This window comes from Hoplias malabaricus, chromosome 2 (assembly GCF_029633855.1).
Source record: "Hoplias malabaricus isolate fHopMal1 chromosome 2, fHopMal1.hap1, whole genome shotgun sequence".
Lineage (NCBI taxonomy): Eukaryota > Metazoa > Chordata > Actinopteri > Characiformes > Erythrinidae > Hoplias > Hoplias malabaricus.
This window is the reverse complement of record NC_089801.1, coordinates 76623930-76644587: the sequence shown is the minus strand read 5'-3', so window position 1 is coordinate 76644587 and position 20658 is coordinate 76623930. Positions and strand designations below refer to the sequence as shown.

At 38.9% G+C, this 20658-nt stretch overlaps 1 protein-coding gene across 1 annotated transcript; it reads left to right on the top strand.

Moving 5' to 3' along the window:
- The first annotated feature begins 1461 nt into the window (after positions 1-1461).
- Positions 1462-18823, top strand: LOC136687302 (interferon-induced protein 44-like). The gene is made up of 8 exons (XM_066661671.1): positions 1462-1484; positions 2709-2784; positions 5906-5939; positions 7897-8095; positions 10152-10301; positions 10798-10969; positions 16436-16539; positions 17827-18823. Exons 2-8 carry the CDS (start codon positions 2745-2747, stop codon positions 18001-18003), a joined length of 876 nt encoding a protein of 291 aa, XP_066517768.1. The 5' UTR covers positions 1462-1484; positions 2709-2744; the 3' UTR covers positions 18004-18823.
- Positions 18824-20658: the final 1835 nt, after the last annotated feature.

Genomic DNA, 20658 nt, shown 5'->3' with positions numbered 1-20658 from the left:
CAGTACAGATATTGGATGGTCATGCTAAATAGCTACTGGTTGTTACTAAATATTCCATAGTTAATTGTCAGTGGTATTATAACAATGTGGAAGTAGGAAGGAAGTAGGGTCAACGGATGCTGAGGTGCATAGTGTGCAGAGGTCGCTGACTTTCTGCAGAGTCAATCACTACAGACCTCCAAACTTCATGTGGCCTTCAGATTAGCTCAAGAACAGTGCATAGAGAACGTCATGAATTGGGTTTCCATGACTGAGCACCTGCACCCAAGCCTTACATTGCCAAGCCAAATGAAAATTGTCAGATGCAGTGGTGTAAAGTATACCACCAATATAGAGCAGTGGAAAAAGCATGCTTCTCTGTCTGGCAATCCTATTGACAAGTCTGTGTTTGGCGGTTGCCAGGAGAACTGTGCTTGTCTGACTGCAGGACTTGAGCTCTGCCTCTTATTTCTAGTTAAAGGAACTCAATGTTTCAGCAAACCAAGAGATTTTGAACAATGTCATGCTTCCAATTTTGTGGGAACAGTTTAGGGATGGCCTCTTCCTGTTTCAACAAGACTGTGCACCAGTGCATAAAGCAAGGTTCATCAAGACATTAATGAGCAAGTTTATTGTGGAAGAACTTGGCTGGCCTGCACCTCAACCCAACAACACAACTTTGGGAGACTGCAAGCCAGGAACCGTGTTGAGCTCTGTGCAGTGTCTGAAAAGCCTGTTCCTTGGTCATGGCCATGTTTCCCAAAGAACAGCTAGAGACGAAAACCTAATCAATGGTTAGTAATGCAAAAGACTAACAATTGACAAAATAAACAAACCAAAATTAGTACTAAATATCGTAAAGAGCTTAGATAACTGTAAACAAAGCCTGCTAGTACAAAAGTGTAATGAGTAAAATATTAGAACATCCTCATTCCACCAAAATACACCACAGTGCATCACAGGTCATTCCTAACTGTGGCCATCAAACTCTATAACTCTTCCTTCACTATGTGATACTATGGTTCATCTGTGCAATAATAGTAATAACAATAATTATTTTTTTAATTATGTGTGTAAAATATTGAACAGCTTTATACATTATTTTCCATATTTATTATAACAACCACTACCACTTTATTTTCAAGAATTTAAAGTGTACCTTTTGCAAATTTCTATTTACTTTGTTTTAAATTATTTGAATCTTAATATTATATATATATATATATATATATATATATATATATATATATATATATATATATATATATATATTTTTTTTTAACGGTTGCAACTAATAATGTATTTCTGATCTTGTATATGTAAATTCTCTTGCTCCTGTTACTCTGTGCTGATAAGATAATTTGTCTTTTTTGTGACTGTTGTAGTTGGGTGCATGAGGAACCGAAAGAAAAAACAAAAAAGAAAGAAAAAAACAGGAAGCTTGAAAACCAAAAGTGAAAGTATCTGGATGTTTATGGCACAGTTCTCTTCAGCTGAGGCTCAAGGTGACTTGCATTACTTGCTTTCAGAAACAGTAATTGTTTATAAAAAGGGCTCTCATTTTGATTTGTGATTATGTTTGTAATTTATTTTGAAATGTAAAAAAAATGTATATGTCTTATTTTCATATTTCAGCCATGTTTTAAAGAGTATTTTCTTTTCAGAAATATTTGTAGTGCACTTGATTATTGAAACTAAATTTGGTTTGACAGTGGAGGACAGTAACGAAGTAAATGTAGTTTGTTACTGTACTTAAGTATTTTTTACAATTTTTAATGAAATGTGCATATTTAAGACTGTACATGATCACTTTCAGTTCTTAGAACCGTTATGAATTAACAAAATTATTATTTGTATTATAATTTAGTATTTGGCTGTATTTGAGTCATTAGTCACTACCATTCATTCATATGGTTTATGGATCTGTAGATGTCAAGATTGAAGTCCAAAAATCAACCCAAAAGACAAAAGGTATTTTTAAGAAACAGATGTCTAAAAATGGCAGAAGTACCTTAAACAATACTTTGCAATGGAGACAATACAGAGCTTAAAGGAAAACTATTTTACCTTAAGATTACATCTTCAAAATGATTGTGATGCTTCACTGACTTGTAATAGGGAGAATAGAGTCTACTCATTTTTGTACAATGCTGTAAATATTGCGCTAGTGAGAGCCCCAAAGACTTTCTTTGTCTTATAGAGATGTGGCAACAATCAGGAGACTTCTCCCAGCTGAACGAGCTAATGGCTGGCTTTGTTTATGTCAGCCACGTGTCATTTGTATATTGTACAGATAAAATGTAAACCTTGGCTTATATAGCATTGCATTTTTTTTTTATTCATTCATTATCGTTATTATTATTTTACAATTGTTTGTTTTATAAAGTTGTCTCTTTTTATATAATTTTCAAATAAACCAATTAATTAATTAATCAAACATTAATCACATTTGGCTAATTAGTTATAAAATAATTGTTATTTGCAGTCCTACTACAGTGATATGCATTATGTATATCATTCATTTGCCTTGCTGTGCTGCATATTATGTAAGCAGGGAGACACAAATTTTGCAAACAACTATAATGTCTGTGTACTCATTCCACCCCTAGTTTCAGCTTACATTCTGGGGTCACCATTATATTGCACAAAGCAATGTTAACTCTAAATCTGCTTTTTATAGAATTTTATACAATTTCATCCTAAAATAACTTCCAATTCTTTTTTTTCAGCACAAAGGTGGTTTGTAACTAAACAAAACTACAACAATGGGATCAAAGCAGTCCAAACAAGTGACAACCCTACCAGGTTAGATTGCTATACATTCTTAAGAAATGATGTGACAGATTCTCGCTAGTGTTTTTATAATGGGAATATTAAATATGTCTATACATCCATCCATCCATCCATTTTCCACCCCTTATCCGGGTCCGAGTCGCGGGGGAAGCAGTCTGGGCAAAGAAACTCAGACCTCCCTCTCCCCAGCCACCGCTTCCAGCTCCTCCGGGGGTATACCGAGGTGTTCCCAGGCCAGTCAAGACATGTAGTCTCTCCAGCGTGTTCTTGGTCTGCCCCGGGGCCTCCTCCCCATTGGACATGCCCGGAACACCTCACCAGGGAGGCGTCCAGGAGGCATCCGGACCAGATGCCCGAACCACCTCAACTGGCTCCTCTCGACGTGGAGGAGCAGCGGCTCCACTCCGAGTCTCTCCCGGATGTCCGAGCTCCTAACCCTGTCTCTAAGGGAGAGTCCAGACATCCTATGGAGAAAACTCATTTCAGCCGCTTGTACCCGCGATCTCGTTCTTTCGGTCACTACCCAAAGCTCGTGACCATAGGTGAGGGTTGGGACGTAGATTGAACGGTAAATCGAGAGCTTTGCTTTTCTGCTCAGCTCTCTCTTCACCACAACAGACCGGTACAGAGCCCGCATTACTGCTGACGCTGCACCGATCCGCCTGTCAATCTCACGCTCCATCTTTCCCTCACTCGTGAACAAGACCCCGAGGTATTTAAACTCCTCCACATGAGGCAGGATCTCACTTCCAACCTGGAGAGAGCACGCCACCGTTTTCCGACTGAGTACCATGGACTCAGATTTGGAGGTGCTGATCCTCATCCCTACCGCTTCACACTCGGCTGCAAACTGGCTCAACAAAAGCTGGAGGTCCCGCTCTTTTACTGTCTAAGACTTTTATATTTCTAATTACTTTCTTTCATTCATTCTGTGTTATACAGCATTCTGATTTTCCAAACAGATGAAACATATGAAGAATAACAGCCACTTTAAAGAATTACATTAGGTATTTTCAACAAATGGTTATATATTAGTGTAATATGTCAAATATTTAAAATATAATATTGTATTGTGTCAATTGCAAGTTTTTGACATCTTGAGAGCACATCCAACATGAACTTTGCCAGAAATTTGTGATACAGCAGCACTTCTGAGGTTTAATCTGACAGACTAGGCTTCCCTACACCCATATTAGCCTTGAACACATATGACCAGCAAATGAAGAACATCCTACCTCTGATACAGTCATTTAGCCATGACAATCTGTCCATTGTCACTGTGATCCAAATCAAATCTTTTTCCTGCTTCCGACTGACTGTTCTCTTGCTGATTAATACAGTATATCCTACCCCTTGCCAGGTACAAATTTAATCACTTCATCTGTTTTAATTGTTGTTTTAATATTGAGGCTGATTGGTATTTCTCAGTCCATCCATCCATCCATTATCCACCGCTTATCCGGGTCCGGGTCGCGGGGGAAGCAGTCGGAGCAAAGAAACCCAGACCTCCCTCTCCCCAGCCACAGACTCTAGCTCCTCCGGGGGTATACCGAGGCGTTCCCAGGCCAGTCGAGACATATAGTCTCTCCAGCGTGTTCTTGGTCTGCCCCGGGGCCTCCTCCCCATTGGACATGCCCGGAACACCTCTCCAGGAAGGCGTCCAGGAGGCATCCGAACCAGATGCCCGAACCACCTCAACTGGCTCCTCTCGACGTGGAGGAGCAGCGGCTCCACTCCGAGTCTCTCCCGGATGTCCGAGCTCCTAACCCTGTCTCTAAGGGAGAGTCCAGACATCCTGCGGAGAAAACTCATTTCAGCCGCTTGTACCCGCGATCTCGTTCTTTCGGTCACTACCCAAAGCTCGTGACCATAGGTGAGGGTTGGGACGTAGATTGAACGGTAAATCGAGAGCTTTGCTTTTCTGCTCAGCTCTTTCTTCACCACAACGGACCGGTACAGAGCCCACATTACTGCTGACGCTGCACCGATCCGCCTGTCAATCTCACGCTCCATCTTTCCCTCACTCGTGAACAAGACCCCGAGGTATTTAAACTCCTCCACTTGAGGCAGGATCTCACTTCCAACCTGGAGAGAGCACTCCACCCTTTTCCGGTACTGAGTACCGACAAGCTTGCAGCCACAGCTCCGTTCAGCCGCCTCAACAATGGAGGTCCGGAACATGGCCCACTCGGACTCAATGTCACCGGCCTCCCCCGGGATGCACTCGAAGCTCTGCCGGATGTGGGAGTTGAAGATCTTTCTGACAGGTTCTTCTGCCAAACGTTCCCAGCAAACCCTCAGCACACGTTTGGGCCTGCCAGGTCTGTCCGGCATTCTCCCCCGCCATCTGATCCAACACACCACAAGGTGGTGATCAGTTGACAGCTCAGCGCCTCTCTTCACCCGAGTGTCCAGAACATATGGCCGCAGGTCAGATGATATGACTATAAAATCGATCATCGAAATGCGGCCTAGGGTGTCTTGATGCCAGGTGTACTTGTGGACACCCTTATGTTCGAACATGGTGTTCGTAATGGACAAACTGTGACGAGCACAGAGTTCCAAAAGCCAGTTTCAGTAACCGAGGATCGGAACGCCAGGGCCCCCGACCCCGACCACCACCCGATCCACAATGCACCAGACCCGGATTACTACCTCTCCCACAGGTGGTGGGCCCATGGGAGAGTGGACCCATGTATCCCCTTCGGGCTAAGCCCGGCCGGACTCCATAGGTGAAAGTCCGGCCACCAGGCGCTCGCCAAGGAGCCCCTCCCCCAGGCCTGGCTCCAGGGTGAGGCCCCGGTAACCCTGCTCCGGGCAAGGGAGGCTGTGTCCTCGTTATTATCTTTTTCATTCGTGTCTTTATGGATCACTCTTTGTCTGGCCCATCACCTAGGACCAATTTGCCTTGGGAGACCCTACCAGGGGCTATTGCCCCCGACAACATAGCTCCTAGGCTCACGCAGGCACGCAAACCCCTCCACCACGTTAAGGTGGTGATCCAAGGAGTATTTCTCAGTGACACCCATAAAGACCTTGCTACTCCGCCATTTTTCAATGGACATAAGTATGTTGCAGTTTGTACTATGTATTGTAAAATAATGCAACTCTTGTGACTATCACCACTTTACAGATTTTGAAAAACCATGGAGGAATATGAAATGGAAGTAAGTAAATATTTGTGATGTTATCAACAAACATCTTACATAAATAAAGCCAAGAACAATTATTTCGTTGTAAAAAATATAAAATGATATATAACTAATGATAATCTAATGATAATAATGATGAAATAAATGATAAAATAACTAAAATGATTAGACATTATACATGATTAACAATAGTAATGTTATCACAACCTCTGCCTTTTCTTAACTGTGGCATTTAAGTACTACCACTTCAAATTAGCTGGGCATGCCCACAGTGATAAAAGGATTATATGATTTTGAATTTACAACCACAATAATTATAAGGCCCATTATTCATGATTATATGTATGTGAACTTTGTGATTATTATGACTCTCTGTAATAACTTATGGACTGTTTACTACATCATACCCTTTATTTTAAATATGACATATGTAATTCATAGTCATTTTTTTATTTTTAAGTTTCATACAGAAAATCATACTCTTCAGTAACTCTATGTTTAATCATACTTATTTAATCCCCTCCCTCCATATATAGACTAATATACAGGGGTTGGACAATGAAACTGAAACACCTAGTTTAAGACCATAATAATTTATTAGTATGATGTAGGGCCTCCTTTTACGGCCAATACATCGTCAATTCGTCTTGGGAATGACATATACAAGTCCTGCACAGTGGACAGAGGGATTTTAAGCCATTCTTCTTGCAGGATAGTGGCCAGGTCACTACGTGATGCTGGTGGAGGAAAAGAGGAATAGTGGAGGAATAGATCTGGTGACTGTGCAGGACATGGGAGATGTTCAACTTCACTTTCACGTTCATCAAACCAATCTTTCACCAGTCTTGCTGTGTGTATTTGTGCATTGTCGTCCTGATACACTGCACCGCCTTCAGGACACAATGTTTGAACCATTGGATGCACATGGTCCTCCAGAATGGTTCGGTAGTCCTTGGCAGTGACGCGCCCATCTAGCACAAATATTGGGCAAAGGGAATGCCATGATACTGCAGCCCAAACCATCACTGATCCACACCCAGACTTCACTCTGGGCATGCAACAGTCTGGGTGGTACGCTTCTTTAGGGCTTCTCCACACCGTAACTCTCCCGGATGTGGGGAAAACAGTAAAGGTGGACTCATCCGAGAACAATACATGTTTCACATTGTCCACAGCCCAAGATTTGCGCTCCTTGCACCATTGAAACCGACGTTTGTCATTGGCATGAGTGACCAAAGGTTTGGCTATAGCAGCCCGGCCGTGTATATTGACCCTGTGGAGCTCCCGACGGACAGTTCTGGTGGAAACAGGAGAGTTGAGGTGCATATTTAATTCTGCAGTGATTTGGGCAGCCGTGGTTTTATGTTTTTGGATACAATGCGGGTCAGCACCCGAACATCCCTTTCAGACAGCTTCCTCTTGCGTCCACAGTTAATCCTGTTGGATGTTTCTGGTCCTTCTTGGTGGTATGCTGACATTACCCTGGATACCGTGGCTCTTGATACATCACAAAGACTTGCTGTCTTGGTCACAGATGCGCCAGCAAGACGTGCACCAACAATTTATCCTCTTTTGAACTCTGGTATGTCACCCATAATGTTGTGTGCAAAACTGTGCTCCTACACTCTGCTAATTGAACCTTCACACTCTGCTCTTACTGGTGCAATGTGCAATTAATGAAGATTGGCCACCAGGCTGGTCCAATGTAGCCATGAAACCTCCCACACTACAATGACAGGTGTTTCAGTTTCATTGTCCAACCCTTGTATGTCAGCTCTTGTCCTGTATTTGTTGCTGCATATCTGTGATGCTGCAATTTCCTTCCAGATCAGTAGTGTAATCTTATTTTATAAAACATAAATAAATAAATAAATAAATAAAACAATCACAAATAAAGACAAAATTATTCATCCATACTAAAACTGGGTAAATAAATATTATTTTCTAATGAATTTTCTAATGTTTCCAACAGTGAAAAAAAAAGCTTGGAAGATGAGTTAACTAACATTCACCTAAGGCATCCAGAGCTGACACAACTCAGGATCCTGCTACATGGACCAGTGGGAGCAGGGAAATCCTGCTTTATCAACTCTGTAAGAAGCATTTTCTCTGGAGAAATAAAAAGAAATATTCCTGAGCAATCAAATGCCAAGAAAAGCTGCACAAAAACTGTGAGTATGATTATTAGTGTCTATGCACAGAGCATCATTGCTTTAATGTAGTTCTTTATTCTGCAGAGCTGTTGCTGTAACCAACCAGCCAGAAACTTGTCAGCTGACGGTTTATGAAGATTTTAATACTGTGTGATTTCACAAACACACCGTAAGAGCTATAGGAAAATAAAAAAGAAAATTGTGTAAGATATGTCTACAGACTTTGGAGTATTTCTTCTCTACAAATGACAATATAAATCCTTTATTTACAATAATAATAAAGCAATAAATGCATTATTCCACATCATACTATGTTTAACTTGCATGAACCTTCACACAAACTACAATAACACAAACTAACAAATAACTACAACTGAGCCTTCACAAAAGCACAATTTCTACTGCGCTCTCACAGAAGTCCTATTGGTCACAATGAAGCCCAAGTTAAACAGCATCTCAAGTAGATTTTAATAAAAAAAAAAAAATAATAAAATTCTGAGGATATTTCTCCACCATTTGCAAGCTCTCCAATCAGTTTGCATGACTGAAATCAGTTTAATGTTTTTTCCGAATCCCCCATGTCAGTAAATGGGTAAAAAACAATCTGTCTCAGTCTGGTATGCTAGGCTTTCTCTCTCTATCCTGTAATTGCTCACAGCAGAGAAATGGAGTATTTTAGACAACGGCAAGAACTCCAAACATTGAAAAGCACAAACCGAGATGAGGATATTGCTTTATTTCCGGTACATAGGTGGGTAATATTGACTTATTTTTTTTCCCTGAAACACAACATTCCATCTTTAAAGATGTGGAGCTTATCAACATAAACAAACCAGAGATAACTGTGTTTCCCCACCATCATAGATGCCCCCTTTAAACTAGTCGGAATTTTAATTACATCACTCAAAAATGAACTTGTGGACACACAAAATCTTATTAAACAACAAGAGGAAATAAGAGTCAAATAAGAGTCTGTTTCTGTATTTGTCGCCCTTAAAGCAATTATATGCAATTCTAAATGCAAATTAGAAATAAAAATGTTTAATAACCTCTGCAGTTGCATCAACACTTTAGGTTGTGCATTAAAACAAATAACAGTGCTGCTTTTTTGATTTACTGCATGCTCTATTATTAAATTAGCTGAAGCTAACAGCACATTGCCCTTCAAATATGCAGTGACCTTAAAAAATATTTGCTGTCCTTGTAATCATGAAAAAATAAACTACACACACTTATGCAGGTTGTAATTAACAACTGGATTATTTGGTGGATTTTTAGACTGGGAGAGAAAATAATATAAAGAAGTGGCCCATGCAAGTTTATGATGATATTTATACATATATAAGTGTGTATCATAAAGCTTTTATATTTCTTTGAAAAATGAAACATTTATATCTTTCCTACCAAAATATTTAAACTTATTTCCAAAATAGGCATTTCTAAATAAATACATCCCTTTAAAGGCTCTGACAGGAACAATATTTTTTGAAATTCTATATTATTTACTATCAAATTATTATGTCTTCATTTAACATCTGCTTACCATATTTGTATGTATTTTATTCTATATAGTAATATTTATATTATTATATAATAATATACTGTATCAATAGTTATTTATATAAAAGTTTGTCTTAGATCAAAAAAAAAACCTGGTATATTGTAACATAATTCTATTATTAATAGAACTATTATTTGAGGTATCTGGATTTTTGCAGTGGTTAGTGTCGATTTTTTATTTATTTTGTTTGTTTGTTTTTAACAGTTAAATCCAGTTCAACATGATGTTACCCGATTTGTACTTGCTGTGGAGTTTTGTTACTGATCTTTTGAGCGTATAAATGCATCTGCATTCAGTACATGTGTATTCAGAGTATTATCTGGTGTTACAACAAAACACATTAAAAACAATGTCTTTTTTTTTGTATTTTTATTAAAAAATACATTATCATGAATATACTTTAATGAAATTAAATACAAATTCTAGAGTTAAATGTTCTTAATGTAGTGTTTTTTTTTCATTTGTTTATTTGTTTTGTTTTTCATGCATGTTTCTATTTGTTTTGCCTCACAGTACAAATCCTACAGTATTACCAACAAGAGATCTGAGACTCTGCCCTTTATATTCAATGATGTTATGGGCCTGGAAAATATAGAAGATGACGGAATTCATCCAAATGATATTGTGAATGCATTGCTGGGCCATATTAAAGAAGGCTACAAGGTAGATGCACACATCAACATGCATTATCCCATTAATGCTTTAGTTACTTTATACTTGTGTGAATTCCGATGTTGGTTAGCAGTGTGAGACATCTTGTGACTGGTGATAAATATCAGAAGGTACCAGCAGCTGGCTTGTGTTGTCCGTATTAGTAATGATAAGTAAAAGAAAACATTATTGACAAGGAATATCATGGTATTTTTAGAGGGTGTACATTTGTTCGAGATTCTCTGTCACTGTGACTACATGCTCAAATAGTTAATACAATAAGTACACTTCTGATTGAGTAATGTTTACCAATGGTAAACTATAATTCACTACTATAGTGGATACATATACTTCCACCACTGATTTTTCTCCCATTACAGTGGACACGGAGACATTGAAGTACAAACATAAAAAAAAATCAAGTATCAAGCATCTTAAATATATTTTGAAATACCAAGAAATGACAGATTCAATTTCTTAAAGTTGTCTCCATCTCATCTGTTTCAAGTTTAATCCTGTTAGTCCACTGAGTAACAAAGACGTGGATTTCATACATGAGCCCACTCTGAAAGACAAAGTTCACTGTCTAGTCAGTGTTGTTCCTGCAAACTCCATCTCTCGAATGGACAACGGTGTCATTGACAAGATGGAAGTGGTCAGGAAGAGAGCAGTCGGTCTGGGTGAGTTTTGAAAATGTTTATATGAATATATTATACAGTTCACATGTAGCCCCCTAATAGGATCACAACAATATGTAAGGATCCCCTCTGTTAAGTGATTGTGTTCAAGCAGTTTTACGACAATTTTGAAACCAATTTATTCATTCATTCCTTATCTGTAAGCGCTTGTCCAGTTCAGTGTCACGGTGGGTCCGGAGCCTACCCAGAATCCTTCTCAGGGCAATACACACACTCACACATTTAAGTCACCAATCCACCTACCAACCTGTGTTTTTGGACTTTGGGAGGAAATCTGAGCACCTGGAGGAAACCCATGTGGACACAGGGAGAACACACCACACTCCTCAGAGATGGTCACCTGGAGCGGGACTTAAACCCACAACCTCCAGGTCCCTGAAGCTGTGTGACTGCAACACTACCTGATGAGCCACCATGCTGCCTTGGTACCCTTGAACCAATTTAAATGTATTATATTAGCTTACTTACACAAAAATACAACCACATACATACCCCACAGTGCAGTATACTTTGGCTTCCGTGAGATATGGGAGTAGAAGTCCCACCAGTGTTCCAGGACCACCAGTGTTACCATCAGCCTGAAACAATGGGTAATGTGACTTGTCAGGTTCATGGTTGTATAAGGTCAATTAAGCAACCTCACGAGCCCAGGAGAAGGACTGTGTCCGGTGTTGTGGCATTAACAGAAGTTATCTGGTGGATAATCTGATTCGATGTCTCATGGAAGCATGTGGCTCCACTGAATATGGATGTAGTTTCTGCCATAAAAACTTGTTTCTGAGACAGCAAATTTCAGCAACTGGTGCTGAAGGAACAGGAAAATAAGCAAAATAAGACGATTCTACACCATTTAGAAGCACTGATGGCGCTTACAGGCACTTGTGGTTTAGCACCACAAAAGATTTTCCTGTGACCTGTGGCTCAAAACTCACATATTTAGAGGATAAAGCCATATACCTGTGAGCACAAAGTCGAGCTAAGGATTTTCTGAGTATTTTCTCTGTTTACAGCTTTCTTCCTCTATCTTTTAACCCAAACTCTGCGCTAAACTTACAATTGCGGTGGGCTACTGGGCTTGTGTTTTTCTCCACCCGTTTTTAGATCGTGACATCAGCAGTGATTGAGCTCCCACAGCGCTCCCTCCCTGTGGCTCTCTTAAATGCACATGAACATTTTAGCCAAGTTTTAAAGACACAGAACTGAAATTTGTCACACCACAAAAACGTCAAAATTACCGCCCACATTTTCAGATAATGTCCACATTTTTAAATACCGCGTTATACGGTATTATCGCAATACCACACAACCCTACCTGCACAACTTCAGAATTGGTATGTCCCATCCATCTGGCACTCACTATCAAGCAGTGTTCAGACTCTGATCATCATTGTCATACCAGTTCTGAGCTGGTGTTCCTAATAAGGTTTTGTGAGTTTAAACCTTCAGATATTTATCCACTTCATCACACTATTGGAAACATATGTAGTAAAATAATTATGCCCCAGATTGCAGCGGCATAAATAATATATATTCAGAGATAATTAATTATTGTTTATATAGCCATTAAATAATATGTAGTGTCTTTACCTGTCCAATTTTAGCTTGGACTTGTAGGGGCGGCTGTAGATAATAAATGCATAATTCTGCTATATAATATGTGAAGTCCAACATGATTCAGTTCAGGGTCACGGTGGGTGGAATCACTGGGCGCAAGGCGGAAACACACACTCACACATTCACACCTATGGACACTTTTGCGCCAACAATCCACTGTGGACTTTGGGAGGAAACCCACGCAGACACAGGGAGAACACACCACACTCCTCACAGACAGTCACCCAGAGCGGGACTCAAACCCACAACCTCCAGGTCCCTGGAGCTGTGTGACTGCAACACTACCTGCTGCACCACCGTGCCGCACTATAGCAGAATTAGCTATAATTAATTATTATTAATGAACTATGCTCATTGACCCGTTGTAGATTCTTGGCTCCGAAATTGAATCTGAACTAAAAGTAATAATTCCGTATAAGAAAAGTGCACACACAAACAAATAACCAAGCATTGGTTTTATCACACATCTGGTTTATTAACTGTAATATTAAATAATGAATATTGATTATACATTCATATAATGAAATTGATTACAGCAATACATGAGGGAGCAGGGAGTTTAATATATGAGGAAATTTCTCTATGATAATTACCCTAAACTCTAAAAATCAGTTTATCCCAGCAAAGCATCTCCTGAGCATAAAAAAATGAAACCATGTGACTTTATGTATCAATGGAGCATTGTAGATGCAGACCTTGTAGCATTGCAGTAGCAGCCATTCCTCTTTTCCTATTTGGCCAGAGTCTTAGATATGGTGAACACTCTGTCGGAGCTGGTGGTATTATGAAGGTCTCTGTGGGGATTCTCCGTCATTGCTGATCTGCCTCCTGGTGAGAGACACCGTCCATGCAGGTCTCTCCTGGGCCTTTGCTCAGAAAATCATTCTGAGGGAGCATGTGTCCTTCCTCTCCGTCGCTGATCCTGAAGCTCTTGTCACCACTTTGAGGGTCAGAGGTCTGAGGTCTCCTTCATGCTCTGCGTGTGGCATGGAGCTTTGCTGGATTTAAACTATAGCTTTTCTTAAACTATATTTTTTTTCTACTAGAAATAAAAATAAAACTTCTGGTTGGAAGTTCTGGGCTCTCTTAGCTGAGCTTCCAGACTGGAAGCGAATTCTCCTGCACCCCACCCCTCCTCTTTTCTTCTCTCTCTACATTTTCTTTCTAAGTTTTGGGATGGTTCTGTGTGGACCGTGCTTAAGGAGCCCAAGACCGTTTAAGAGCGAGCCATGAGAGAGTCTGGAAAGCTTCTGAAGAAGCCTGAAGAGAGCTGAAGAGCTGAACTCAGAAGAGCTGAACTCTGAACTGAGAGCTCAGTGAAGAGAGAGCCATGGCTCTCCCTTCACTGAGACTTCTCCCTGAACTCCCTGACTGACTGTCTGAAAAAAAAATCTTTCTGACTCAGTTTTTTTGCACCACTGGGTTTTAACCAGATTTTAGGAAACCCGCATTGAATGACTGATTGGTCCTCAGGAATTGAGGATTGGAGCATCTCTTGCTCCTGATTGGATGTTTCCTGTACCCAATTTATGATTCTTGACTTAAGGAAGACTTAAGGAAGATTCGTGTTGAATGAATATCCAAAGATTCTGAACCATGCTTTTGCAATATACAAACTGGATTCCAAAAAAGTTGGGACACTAAACAAATAGTGAATAAAAACTGAATGCAATGATGTGGAGATGGCAAATGTCAATATTTTATTCTTAATAGAACATAGATGACAGATCAAAAGTTTAATCTGAGTAAATGTAACATTTTAAAGAAAAAAAATGTTGATTCAAAATTTCACAGTGTCAACAAATCCCAAAAAAGTTGGGACAAGTGGCTGAAAAAAATAAATTGAGCATATAACGAACAGCTGGAAGACCAATTAACACTAATTAGGTCAATTGACAACATGATTGGGTATAAAAAGCTTCTCAGAGTGTCATTGTCTCTCTGAAACAAAGATGTTAAGAGGATCACCAATTCCACCATTGTTGCGCAGAAAGATAGTGCAGCAATACCAGAATGGTGTTACCCAGTGTAAAATAGCAAAGACTTTTAAGTTATCATCATCAACCGTGCATAACATCATCAAAAGATTCAGAGAATCTGGAACAATTGCTGTGCGTAAGGGTCAAGGGCGTAAAACTCTACTGGATGCTCATGATCTCTGGGCCCTTAAACGTCACTGCACCTCAAACAGGAATGCCACTGTCAAGGAAATAACAGAATGGGCTCAGGAATACTTCCAGAAAGCATTCTCAGTGAACACAATCCACCGTGCCATCTGCCTTTGCCAGTTGAAACTCTACAGTGCAAAGAGGAAGCCATTTCTAAGCAAGCTCCACAAGCTCAGACGTTTGCACTGGGCCAAAAAATGGAGTGTGTTTAAAATGGAGTGTGGCAAAATGGAAGACTGTTCTGTGGTCAGATAAGTCACGATTTGAAGTTCTTTATGGAACACTGGGACGCCATGTCATACGGACCAGAGAGGACAAGGATAACCCAAGTTGTTATCAACGCTCCATTCAGAAGCCTGCATCACTGATGGTATGGGGTTGCATGAGTGCTTGTGGTATGGGCAGCTTGCATGTCTGGAAAGGCACCATTAATGCAGAGAACTATGTTCAGGTTCTAGAACAACATATGCTCCCATCTAGACGTCATCTCTTCCAGGGAAGACCCTGCATTTTTCAACAAGATAATGCCAGACCACATTCTGGAGCAATCACAACATCATGGCTACATAGGAGAAGGATCCGGGTACTGAAATGGCAGCCTGCAGTCCAGATCTTTCACCTATAGAGAACATTTGGTGCATCATAAAGAGGAAGGTGCAACAAAGAAGGCCCAAGACAATTGAACAGTTAGAGGCCTGTATTAGACATGAATGGGAGAGCATTCCTATTTCTAAACTTGAGAAAATGGTCTCCTCTGTCCCCAGACATCTGTTGAGTGTTGTAAGAAGAAGGGGGGATGCCACACAGTAGTAAAAAATGGCCTTGTCCCAACTTTTTTTGTTTTGTCTTTTACTTGTTGACGCCATGAAATTTTGAAACAACATATTTTTCCCTTAAAATGATGCATTCTCTCAGTTTAAACTTTTGATCTGAGATTTGTGTTCTTTTCTGAATAAAATATTAGATGTTGGCACCTCCACATCATTGCATTCAGTTTTTATTCACAATTTGTTTAGTGTCCTATCTTTTTTGGAATCCAGTTTGTAGAATATTATATGTTAACACAACTAATATTATTCAGACAAACCATGTTTTAGATCATTCTTAACCAAATAACACACAGAGTATGTGGCTTCCTTGGTTCCTACATAAGTTCATATAAAAAGGTGATTTTAAACACATGTAAATTAATTCCACCCGTTTTGATTGGATGGAACTAAATGGAATTAATTTCACACAGTCGTACCCATATGTAACTTCAAACTGTTTTAAACCAAAGGTTTAAAAGTTTAATTCCGTGGTTCGAGATAAAGCAGTTTTACAAAGAGCATAAGCTTCTATCAACAAAGATTCCTCTCTTAATCCTATGAGACCTTGAGTCATAAATCGTCCTGGAGTATGGTTTACGATCCTTCTCTGCTTGATTATCTCAAATTCCGATCTGGGCTGTGTGAAGAAGATTGACTTAGAGTGAAGAGAGATCTTTTGGCATAATATGACAAATTCATCATACCACCCTACATAAGTGCTGCAAGAACCATCACATTAAGTACTGAGTCATCATATATGTAATTGTCTTGATCACTTATGTATGTTTATTTAATCTTTTATTTTATTATTTTATTCACACATTAGTAAAGATCTATCCATTACCTCTGAAAATTAGAAATTCCTCATCTGGTCATTATGACGAAGGTGGATGCTAATGTCTGTCCACTAGTCAACGAAGATCTATCCCAGATCTACAGGAGCCGGAAAATTAAGGAAAAGGTTTGTTGCCATTTTCTGACTTATCTACGGAGATGCTCATGTTTACTTTACATACATCTTGCTGGTGGATTCATAATATACATTTTCTTGGACAATATTTTATAGCATTTATGAAACAACAGTTGAATAATCTCAGCAAAACTGACCTAAGTTGGTCCCTTTTTAAGTTTTAGAGCCCTTCTGACAAGGCTAACCACATTTTTTTCTTAGTGTCAAAATCATAGTCACACAGAAAACAAACTGTCAATGCTTAACCCTTTGGGGTCTAAGGACATTTTCTCCATTTTCTGAAATTCACCTTTAAAGTACTTGTATTATAATATATTACCCACATGTTTTAAATAAAAATGTTCAGAAGAATCTCAGCTCTCTCGTTAAGAGAGGCCTGTGTGACCTAGAGCATATTATGAAGAGATAATCTGTCTCTAACCCTGAAAAACTTAAATCTGATTTTAGAAAATCTTTATATTTCTTATGAAAACATTCCTTTACTCGTGTGAATGAATTGTTTTGGTGATTGAAAAAGTTTTATCAGAGTCTAAAAAACAAGCGAATCCACCAGTTAGACATGGCGAGAGGCAGAGGTGGCTTGTCTCAAGCTTATTCATAGGCTCGTAACTCTTATGTACAGTGATGTACAGTATCGCGTACAGTATCGCGTACAGTCTCGCGATAACATGCAATCGAAAGATCAGTTTCTGCACATTCACAGAGTGTTTGAAGTGTATTTCTATGCTGTGCTATCACTAAGATATTAATAGAAACGTCACGAATGGGTGCATTCTTTGACACCAGAGGGTTAATTTACAAAGCTTAAGACAAGATTTTGTAAAAAATGACAGTAAAAATAGAATCAAACTGAACTGAACTGATATAACAGTGATTAGGCAGCCATGACCTAATGTGGGGAGCTGTGGCATAATGGTTAGAGAAGAGGGCTTGTGACTGAAAGGTTGTTGACTTGATTAGATTAAATGTGGAAGACACATTTCATTGTAAATTGTACAATGACAAATAATTCATGATGCACCCAATTCATCAATTGTTTATCCTTGGCTTCTGTCCTATGCACTTTTTTAAAATATTAAGCCCATATTTGGCCCTTGTTTCTACAACAGCTATGTTGTTATTGGTGCACCGATGACGCAGAATGAAATGTTTAAATTCAATTATTGTTTTGAGAGTAAGTGTTACTCATTATAAAGTACAATACTACTGATGCTGTCATGATCCATTTTCACCTCTGTGTAGCTCACAACTCATTATCATTATTTTCTATGTTTTTAGATGGGAAACTGCAGTGACAGACTTGGTCCAACCATGAAATGCATCTTCCCTGTGAGCAACTATCATGAGGAGAACGAAACTAACGACACCAAAGATGTCCTCATTCTAACAGCATTGTTAGCAATTGTAAAATCTGCAAATGAATATGTTGAAGAATCCCTGACAAGCCATGAGTAATTTTGTCGTACAGAAAAACAGATCATGTTATCAAGCCACATATTGCCTTTTGATCTCATGCAGCATTATCAAAGCTTTTAGATATACACAAGGGTCACGTGTACAGTTGGTACATACTCTATATGGCCAGATGTTTGTGGACACCCCACTTGCTTAATGTTACTTTTTAAAACAAGAGTATTAACAGGAGTTTAGGTTGAAAGTAGGTGTTTGGCATAAATAACACCCTATAAACTACTAGGCCTTACATGAGTTGTTAGTATGGATTTGACTGCATTCTGACACCAGAAATGTAGGCTGGTCACATACTGATGTTACTGATGATACTTACTCACACTTTCAGAATTTGCTGTTATCAGGAGTTTCCCTTGCCACTGTTGACCATGGATTGTTCACCTGGGGGTTTAACATTTCATGTCAAAACGTTGTCTTTATGGGAATTCTGTGAAGTTGCTTTGTGACAACATCTGCTTTAAAAATGCTATACAAATACATTTAATTTGAAGTAATTGAATAGAGCTCCATCACTCTATATAACACATATCACTGCCCTACTGCTCAATTCTCTGAGATTTTATACCCCTCTATCCAAAGCCTTTAAGCTCATCTGTGGCTGCTCCAGTCTATCCCGTCCTATTAGGAATGTCTTTGATGAAGTTTATGCAAACTATGTGTGCATTTCAATATGTGTGCATATTAAGAGATCAGAAAGAGATTTGTAGAGATCAGTACTTGGAGTAAATGTCTATGAAAAATATAGTACATTAAGTTTCTCTCTCTCTCTCTCTCTCTCTCTCTCTCTCTCTCAGTATTCATGGTTTTACATTTTGCAGCTTGCTTTGTTTAGCTGCTAATTAACTTACTATTAAAGCTATGTTAACCATCAAATTGTTGTAATTGAATGAGAGGGCTGTAAATGCAGATTCTGTCAGAGCACCATATAACATGCAGTAGATAGCATGAAGGGAGGTTCATATTAAGACCTGTATTTCCAAAACAAGAGCAAATAGAAACTAGTCAAGCCTAGTTTTGCCAGACCGCCATTGTCACAGCTATATGGAATTTTATAGCCATCATCAATCTATACAGAGTTTTATAAACACATTAACGCCAAAAAATGTCTCCCCACAACTTCTCTTACTATATTTCAGGCAAACACACACACTCACATGAAATAAGACAAATTCATCAGTCCTCCTCTCTCTGTGAGATATAATACTTGTGTAAATGTTGCAGAGTTCTGAGCCGTCCTGCTGAGCTTGTGAACTAAACAACGCTGACCTGAGGCTCTGAGCAATGCACAAGGTGTTACACAAAAGACAGCCCTAGAAACACACACAAACGGAATATGTTCCTGTCGTATTTTCTATTATTCAGTCACAGTTCGTACTGAAGTATCTACTGTTCTCTTCACGAACCAGTTTATGGAAATGCGCCAAACATTTTAAAATTTTGTTCACAAACTGGAATGTGAAATATGGCTGAAGTAACAAAAGACAGAGTAGTAACACCACCTTAACTTCTCTCTGTGAAATATGGCTGAGCTAACAGTTGCTACTCACACATGCACAGAATATGTACACATAAGTGTACCAACACAGAGATAGCAAAGGTTAACACCACAGTGACAGATTTACTGCCAGTTAGGCATCATGATTGTGTTGGCAATTCACACATCATCTTTCATTGTTCCACTTTTGGTAAGTTAACAATACCTCTCACCTGTCATTTTTGAGATGCTTAGATCCCATGATTTAGACATCCCAATGAGGCTCTCTCAAAGTAGGTCCTTACTGTGGCACATTTTTCTGGCTTTTATCACATCATTATTCAAAATTAACTATTCCTTTGATACCTAATACATCCCGGTCCATGAAGTTGCTGTCATTATGTGAAATGTCAAAAAAGTCAAAAGTATGTATATAAAGCATGCAAATATTCTAATGGAAAAAATACATGCTCTTAAAATATGTTTTCTTAAAAGTGCCCTAAGCCTAACCCTAGCCCTTTGGCAATGGCCAAGTCCAGTGTATGCCCATGGTTATGGGTAGGTGGATTTAAATGCTGGGGCTGACAAAAGAAATCAAGAAAAGCAAAAATATATTTTGTAGATATTACCTATGGGGGCATAGTCTCAAAGTAAGTTGCAATGACTGTTAGCAGTTTAGAAAATTTAGGTAAAGAGTATTCTTTGAAAGAGTATTTAGGTGTTCTATAATTAGTAAGTTTTGAAGTCTGAGGTGCACCTTTTAGTGCAGTATTTCTATAGTCAAAAGAGTCACCAAAAGTTGCATGCTTGCACTGAAACCTATTTTAAAACAGGGTGATTATTCCACCACTTTTTCAGTTTTCTCTACATACACTATTAAAACTGTGGTTTGGGGGAGCGGATTCTAAAAGGACTAGCCAGGTTTCCGTTAAAAGCAAAATGTTTTATGAATTTATATATACTGTGCTAAAATATGCACAAAAGAAACATATTTATGTTTCTTCCCTGTAGATAATCTCTGCAATAATAATAATAATAATAATTATTGTTATTGTTATTATCATTAAATATTGGACTAGCATATACTCCTACTCTTACCTGGCTTGCCTGCTTTAAATTATAGAAAACAACATGAATATCAATAGCAACTCAAAGTGAAACTCAAA